General features: G+C 37.1%; 2 protein-coding genes across 3 annotated transcripts; both read right to left on the bottom strand.

Annotated features, from left to right (window-relative positions):
* Positions 1–2,882, bottom strand: LOC110424608 (eukaryotic translation initiation factor 3 subunit D). Its single transcript, XM_021439208.2, is given in 3 exon segments — positions 1–334; positions 1,043–1,763; positions 1,766–2,882. Coding segments are annotated over 2 exon segments (1,740 nt in total). The 5' UTR covers positions 2,787–2,882; the 3' UTR covers positions 1–334; positions 1,043–1,044.
* A 2,230-nt stretch (positions 2,883–5,112) lies between these two features.
* On the bottom strand, positions 5,113–6,578 carry LOC110424580 (basic helix-loop-helix (bHLH) DNA-binding superfamily protein). 2 transcript variants are annotated; one of them, XM_021439176.1, is made up of 3 exons: positions 6,347–6,578; positions 5,928–6,254; positions 5,113–5,805 (listed from the first exon to the last, which is right to left on the bottom strand). In XM_021439176.1, the coding sequence occupies exons 1-3, from the start codon at positions 6,464–6,466 to the stop codon at positions 5,716–5,718; spliced, it is 537 nt and encodes a 178-aa protein (XP_021294851.1). In that variant the 5' UTR covers positions 6,467–6,578; the 3' UTR covers positions 5,113–5,715. The 2 variants fall into 2 exon arrangements, with proteins under 2 accessions (XP_021294851.1, XP_021294852.1); XM_021439177.1 differs by having other exon boundaries at positions 5,710–5,831.
* Between the last annotated feature and the right edge of the window lie 2,050 nt (positions 6,579–8,628).

The raw sequence follows: 8,628 nt of genomic DNA, 5'->3' as shown, positions 1-8,628 counted from the left end.
TTACAATGAGACCAAAAATATCCCATTAACAAATGTAAGGAAAAATAACATTTGTAGAGGAAAATAGTTTCTGAAGAAGCTTGAAGCATATAACCTCGCATGAAACCATCGAAACATGCTTACTAATTAGGTTCACTCAGTTTCAAAAGACAAGTTATAAATGCTCTTACAAAATCTCTCCGCACATAACGCTAAGTCAGATTGCGGATCAAACAAGGAAAGATAAATACTTTATGGACTATTCTTTGAGCTTCAAATCTGGCTTGTTGTAGACATTAGTGCAGATCTTAATTCTCCATAAATACCAGAATTTGGGTAAGCAATCACCAATAAGCTGTAGCAATCAACACTAAAACATCAGACAAGTCCAACATAGCATATGCAATCAAGTTAAAGCGTCAACACAACATAGCAACAGAAATATGCCAATGAAGAGATGATCCAGAAAACTAATGACTGCTTCAGTAAATCAAGCAACTAATATAATTCTTATCGAAATTTGCATGACCATACAAGGTCTTTGACAACAGACCAGTACATCAAGCTTTTTCCAATCAATCTTCTACTCCAAAGATTAAACCTATAACTCCAGATAAAATAAATTTCAAAGGATTTCAAGTTCAATAAAAAGTTCTACAGAAAATGGCTAAACAATCATCACCTCCTTACTTTTCTCCATTTATGAGCATTAAGAAAAAAGATGTAAAATTTGAACATCATTAAGGCAATTAATGATAGAGCCATAAACCAAGTTAAACATTCACAGAATTTGCTAAACTCGAATGATTTCAGTTAATTATCCATAATAAAAATAATAAATGCTTGTGCAATACTCATAAAACAATATTTGACAGATACTTGACTTCAGTAGATTGTCAGCATGTGAGACGTATGCAAATAATTGGATCATACCAGTTGAAACATGGCAAACATTAATAAATGAACAAGGGAGATTAAAACGGCATATCATTGCATGAGAAAGGTACACCGTAAGGACGTAATGCATAGGCAAATAAGAGTAAATAGCCCAAAGAACCATTACCATTAATTTTGTGGCTCAATCTCTTTATCCTCAACATCATTTGTAGTGCCATTTGCCTCCCCACCTTCAGCATCCTCAGTTGGTGGCTGAACTTGTTCTTCTTCAGGCAATGGTTCCTCCACATAATCATTCTCAAAAGCATCAGCTGGAACCTCATAAATCCTCACTTGAGGCTTAGATGGATCCTTCACAAGCACATATTTCCCCTCATTCAATTTCATACACAAGTCCACAATAGACTTCACAATACCCCACATATTCGCAGTGTTCAGATTAATTTGTGCAGCAAAATCTCTTGGCTTATACCCAACAACAGCCAATATCACATGGTTGAAATGATCCCTAGGATGCACCCTTGAAACATAGCCCAATTTCATTAAATCAGCACTGGCTAAAAGAGCTTGAGCAGTCCATTTAGCCAACTTATTCGCATTATTCTTCAATTCAGTAGCCAAAACTGCACCCCTCTGAGTCTCCAACTTCTGCCTCCAATCAACACCCGAATACTTGGGATCAAACTCGTTAAGTGCATTCAAAGTAAGAAAAGACTTCTGCTTATTAACCTCAACAACACTCTGAACCTCACAACGTGCAACCAAATACATATCATTATCAAGCTTCCACCTTCTATACCTATAGGCCACGGAAGCCACCTCATCACCTTCGTTGGCAAATGGGTTCGGCTCATCAAAACTCACCTTATTCCCATCCCTAACCAAAACTGCTGCGAAAAATTCTGATTTATATAAGCTGCTTCAACACTCAACGAATACGCAGAGTTAATATCATCTTTAGCTTCAGGCAATGGCTCCTGAGAAGTCTCGTGAACTGACAACAAATCTAATTGAGAACCATCTCGCTTATCGAAAAATAACTTATTCCCAACACGTTGAATTACAATATCCCATGAATAAACTGACCTGGGTGCACACATTAAGGTTGCCAGAATCGTATCAGTAGCAAAAACAGTTGCTTTATCCTCATTGGCCAATCTTCGGATCACCGGATCGTCAGTTGTGGTGACTTTAAAGAAGTTTCTGTTCTTGAACCTTTCGAGCCTCCGTTCGTTCTTCGGGGTGATTCGATCAAAGGACCGATCGTAATACTCTAATGCGCCACAGAGGAGTAAATCTTCGGGTTCGGGAACGGAAAAGGATAATTTGGAGAATGTTGAGAAAGGGATTTGATCGAGCATGTTCCATTCCGGTTGGATATCGACTGAAGATTTGAAAACCGCGGCTTCGCGACGTGGCTGGTTCTGATTGGACCGGTTGAGATTGTAAAGACGGTCGCGGCGGGCTCGCTCTTTCTCGGCCTCTCTTTTTCGGGCCTCGACTTCCTCGTCTCGTCGTTGAGGGAGCTGTGGTCGGTGTTGGTTGAAACGCCACTTAGGGCCGAATTTGGGCCGAGGAGGAGGCTTAGCGTCGACTAGACGGAAGGAGGAATCGTCGTCGGGGTTCGCGAGAGGGAAGGCGTCGAGGTCGAGGGAGAAATCGAAAGGCGCGTCGGAGGAATTGGCTCCGCCGGGTTTTGCAGAGGAAGGCCGGTTGGATGGGTTGGCGTTCGAGGAAGGGAAGGAGCGGGTGAAGTCGGCGATTCGACCAAGCTTTTCGGAGCGGGAGAAAGGAGCAAAGGGAACGTGGAGAGGCAGGGTGGTTGTAGTTGGGGCAGTGGTGACGGAGTCGGGTGGGCCCCATCCGTCTGGGTTAAAAGGAACTGCGCCTACTTCAAAACCTCCTACCATTGTTGATGGATCTCCGGATTTCGCTGCAGCAGAGTAAGAGAGCTGATGGATGGTATCAGTAAAGAGGGTTTTGGGTTGAGGGAGGAAAGAAGAAAACCCTAGATTGAAAGGCGTTTATAGTGTGTTAAATGACGTGTTTGCCCTCAATATTCGGGCTTTCGGCTTCGCTTGTGATCTTGAACCTTTAGCTGGAAACATTTGGGCCTTTCTGAGCCCATTAACTTTTAAATTGGGCCTCTGGTATCATTCTTTTTCCTCTTTGGTTACAACCCACTGCTAAAATTGTTAATGCCACCATTGGGCCTACTCTGGGCTCATTTGGACTTTCAGGGCATTTTTCTTTTCCCAGAATGATAAGATTAAGAACTGGCCCACTAATAAAAATTTGGGCTTTTTCTTGTCAGATCCAAAACTAATCACCAGGAGGGTTCTGAGCACTCTATTTTTGAAAGAAATACAATAAAGTTACTTGTTTGTGAGACCCTAACTTATTTAGTATTATTCCCATGGAAAAACAATTCTTGTCTCCATTTGGGTTGGATTTCCTTCATAACTAATTTCATAGTTTATTGAAATATTTAAGTTATGTATAATCGAATTTACGTAATTTTACAATTATAACGTGAATTTTTTTGATTTATGAGTTAATAGCAACTTCATATTTCAACTCACATATTTATTAATTAGTAATCCATTGATAATAAATAAAATCAACAAGATACGAACCTATACTCTTTTATATATTATATATATATATATATATGTCTATATAAATAATTGAAAATAAAAAATTTGAATGTAGGATGAACACACCATATAAAAACTTGAATATATGTAAAACGTCATTGCATTCAGTTTTTATAAGGTGGAACTTGGGATTTTAACCCATAAACAATGCATGATACGAGCGACAAGACACGTCCCAATTATTACCTTCCTTGTCAATTTAATAGGGAATGTCTTTAAGTAGTAGCAATGAGACAAAACATGCAGGAAGGGAACACGAATTTGATATCTGGGGACTCCACCTGGTTTCTCATATCCCTTTCTTTTTTCTTTTGTTTCATCGTAAATTTGTCCTCCTGTCTGAACCATTAATAATTTCTACCTAATTTAAACCATGTGTTTAGGGCACGAGTACACGACATCAACGTTAAAAACCATCCAAAGAGGTAGGGTTGGATAAGTGGAGGACTTGTGCTTTTTGCTGTAATGTAGGTTTTCAAAACCAATAATGTAATCAGCTTTGTTGGGCAATAAAGAAGGGGCAGGTGGCAGCAACTGCTTGGTCGAGAGCTGGGTCAGAAAATATGTGTATCCATCAGCTCCCAGTATCCATATCCCCTTCAAGATTTCTTGGTTGTCTCTTATATATGTAGGACATTTCATTCATGTTCATCCCTTTAATGTCTCAATAAATTATAATTAATCTGAAGTCACCACTAAAACAGTAATGATAGAATAAAAACTAAGAAGAATTTTTATTTTTTATTTTACATTTATATAATTTGATTTTTTTAACGTTATTTCGATCCCATCTAATGTTTAAAAGAAAATCAAATGATATATATATATATATATATATATATATATTTGTGTGTAAGATAGAAAGGAGAGAGAAGTAAGAGAAATTGTGTTATTTGATGTTTTATATTTTTCTGGGTGAGAGACTATTGCTTATATATTTTTTTTCTTTTTGATTAAACCAACCGTGAAATGGGATATTTTATATAACAAAGTGAATTTCACAAATACAATTAAATTACAGTGAAAACTTATAAATAATAATATTTTTGCATACTCCAAAATAAGGAACCAGGGATACACAACAAGAAAAGGTTTCTTTCTATCCTTTCTTATCGTTATAGCAATTTATAAATTCTCCACTTCTCCCCTATTTTGCCTGTGATCTAAACATGCTAATTACCAACTGAGATGCAAGAAAAGAAAGCTTGCAAACGTCATTCGTCTTTCGTCAGCCAAATTGCAAAAGAATTGCTTTCACACACACTACATAATACACATGTACATATTCCCGACTTGCTAAAAGCCTTCTCCCTAATTATAGCAAAAATACTTCCATAATTGACTTCTCATCCCTTTGTGAAAACATTATGTTACTTGCATTACCATTGACTTTTCAAAAAAAAAAAAGTAAGTTTCACAGAAAAATCCGCCCTTGTGTAAGCCATGCATTACACACTTTCTTAGGTGGGAAAGCCTCAATTTGCATTAACTATAAACCTTTAGCCAGTACTGGTCTTGCCGACGGTCACAGGGTCAACTATTGCGACTTCATCAGTTCAAACTAGCATGGTTTTGGTTGGACAGGCTCTTTACAAAGTGATTTCGTATTCAACATAGATAAATGGAAACTAGTTAGCAAATAAAGCACCTGGCCTATCTTTTGAAATGTCGATTTATCAAAACACAATGACCAATTATAAGTAATTCATATGTGAATAAAGATTATATGTAGGGTAATCCAAATCTAACAAATATTGATTCCTTCCAACCAGTCAAAACTAAACAAAAGTAACATCGTTTCTGAGCTAGCAAGAAGAAGTTTGTCATATATATCAACTATAGAGCCGTTATTCACCATAATCCTATCTAAACTAGAATCAACAATGCATAAAAGTTGTACACTTTGTTTAATCCTAGTTTAACTAGGTTATAGTGGCAGTTTGCTTTATTGAATATGAGAGGTAATTTGATGGGGTATGTATAGATGTGGAAAAACTTGGCAATTGAAAATATTAGCAATAGATCTGGTGTTGCCAAAGCAGCATTATTTCATATACTACTAATTAGCAAGCGGCAATGGCGCCTCATGTTTCATCCCTTGAGGTTTCTGAGAAACGTTTTACTAACAATCAAACCGAAGATAGAGTAATTCAGATTATTTACTCCGTTAGAGTATCACTGATCATGCATCCGCAATATCATTGACGAACTTCTGTAGTCTCTCAGATATCCTGGCTGCAGCTCCATAATCTGGTGCATAAGACTCCCCAACCTACACAGTGTTTAAGCCAAGAATTTCTGAACAAATCCTAAAATAAAAGATTATTCCTGAATATTACGATTCCTCATCACATCACAAGAAAAAGGGTAATGAAAGTGAAAGCATATGCCTACCGTAAGATGTATAGTATGGAAAACATTATCGTCAACAACAGAGAAACTGGCATTAACGATCTCGGCTCCTTCTTCATGAAGAAAACGAATTGTCTCATTGAAGATGAACTGACTATTCGAGCCAGCTATTAACCCAATCACCAAAGAAGAACCCATTTCTTGAATCTGGATTTGGGGAGATCTCGGTCCACTGCTCCTGCTTGTATTCGTCGACCTTTCTACTCCTAGTAAGCTGTCTTTCCTTTCCTTCATTCTCTCCAAGTTTGTCTGTAACCTTTTTATATAGTTTGCAGCTTCACCTAGTTGATCAGGCAGTGATGTTGATTCCTGCAAAACTCCATAGAATCGAAATTTAGCAAATATTTGTGCACATTTTGGAGTGAGTGTGCAAAAAGAAAGGGACAGAGAGAGAGATAAACCCTAGAGTTGTGATGGGGTATGAGAGAATTGAGCTTGGAATAGAGAGCTTTCATTTGATTTCTCCTGTTTCTCTCGATGAGTTTTCTATCTGTTCTTGAGGAATTAGGGTTGTGCTCCATATCAGTTATCCTTTGGGAAGCAAAGCTGCAGCTTCCAAGCCCTTAGACCAACTTAGCAAACGTTGCCCAACAGGGTTAATGTGAGTACCCCTTTGTTTGTTAAAGCCTTAAAGGTTCCCTTATCAGTAATGAAAGCCAAAGGCACAAAAGCAAAATTATATATCATGAGATGCCACAGAGAAAAAGTTTGCTGATATGAACCGGTGGTGGGGTTCGCTGTAGGGCTAAGTGGACTGTCATTGACCGTTTTAATTCTTGAGAAAACATATTTCCAAAAGCTTTACTGTTTCAATTCCGGCTTAAACCTTTTACAAGCACATGCCTCACCAAAAAAATTTTAACCCATTCTTTCTTTTCTACCCAATTATAAATTTCATTTCAGTTGAATCTTTTCACCTATGTACAGGCTTTGAGTACCCTTTGGATTCAGATGGTTTGTCCAATTTTGCAAATCGAATTATCACTGTAGATATGAATGAAATTATATGCATGTAATCTTCTAATAATGCAGCTTCCCCGTTCCAAGAGAATCATGTTGGTTTTAAGATGAAGTTCATTAGAAAATGACGACGAGGTATCAGCGTAATCAGGTGGAAAGTTTCGCTGAACTTCCATTGATTTGGAATCGTACCAGTTTGATTTGACCAGTTGCTCACCAACCCGATACATGTGGCGATGTCTTGTAGTGTTCAGAGGGGTAGGAAAATGAATTCTTCATCTGGATTAACTCGGAGCCTTTTGATAAAGTAAAAAAGCACAGATTAAACTTGTCTCGTCAATCATCATGCACATAGATACAGCATCGACACGTGTTGGAATAACCCAGTGAAACTGGCATGAATATCTCAATGTTTAATACCGTAAGCATTCGGCTTAATGGCTTAATTATTCCCACTCCTTAAATCTTATCTAATTACTAATTTATTGGTGTTATTATGATTCCTGGAAGTAATTTCTTACTCAACATTTTTCAGGTTTAGTCTCATTATATTCGTAATGACCAGCTTCTAATGGTTGAGTAGGACTCCTTAATCTTATCTAAATTACTAATTAATTGGTGAGTTTCTACACTGCATGCGACACGTGGTTGACGAAGGTCAAGTACACCGAGATTATTTGGCAGGTTCCAAGATTTTGCAGTACATATAATCACCTTTTCGAATACTTAATTAATCTGCACAGGTAAACAAACACCATGGACTATGATTTATATTCATTCTTGTCTCCCTTGCAATCATTACATTCCAAGATTTGTACGCTAGAATAAGCTATAATTTACTTCATTTTTATTTGATCTTCTTAATCTCATGTTCAATAATCAATGCATATTTCCTTGTGTTTCATATTCTTCGGAAAAGCATTTCACTGTGGGACTAACAGGACCAGAATGCAGCAAACATCGAGTGCACTGTATATGTATCAGAAAACAGTGAGATAAAGAAACCTAGCAAAAGTGGCTTTGGAGGGGCTGGCTTATTGCCCAAGCCAGATGCGCATTGAAGGCTTTGTGGGGAGCGTACCACTGACCTCAAAGAGAAATAGAAATTCTCTCTCTCTCTCTCTCTCTCTGTCTCGTTTAGAGACTAAAATGGTCCACATCACTTACTTTTGAGTTTTATGGTCCAGATTTGTAAGGAGAAAGATCAGTCTTCAAATGCAAATCCTTGCTTTTGGGGATTTTCCATTTTGTTAAAAGCCCTGCCCTCTCCATGTCTTCTTATGTGAAGAAGGTGGACATTCCCAGAACTGTGAGGATGCAATGTTCCCTTTCTAACAAAGTTAAGAACACTATAGATGTCATGGTTATTTCTTTGCTTAGATTTTTCTTTTTAAAGTATACAATTATTATGAAAGACTTGAATCATCCTAAAAGTGAGATTTAAATTTTGAATCTTCTCGATTTTAAATAATTATATGCATTAGTAGCACATATGTTAAGTATAAATAGTGTTTAATTAATTATACAATGAACGCTTTTTAAGTTTGTAATAATTTTTAATGGACTTGTTGTCACTTCATTTAATGTCTTAATTATCAAAGAGATCATTATATAAATTGAGTTTTTTGGAAGGCATAAAATTATATTCTAATACTTAAAATGATTATAAAAATTACCATGGATTAGTAGTGAGACAAAGTAGAAGACTAAGGGGCACAGAATC

The sequence above is a fragment of the Theobroma umbraticum genome, unplaced genomic scaffold (assembly GCF_002168275.2).
Source record: "Theobroma umbraticum cultivar Fairchild unplaced genomic scaffold, ASM216827v3 scaffold_204.0, whole genome shotgun sequence".
Lineage (NCBI taxonomy): Eukaryota > Viridiplantae > Streptophyta > Magnoliopsida > Malvales > Malvaceae > Theobroma > Theobroma umbraticum.
This window is presented reverse-complemented; position numbering and strand designations above follow the sequence as displayed.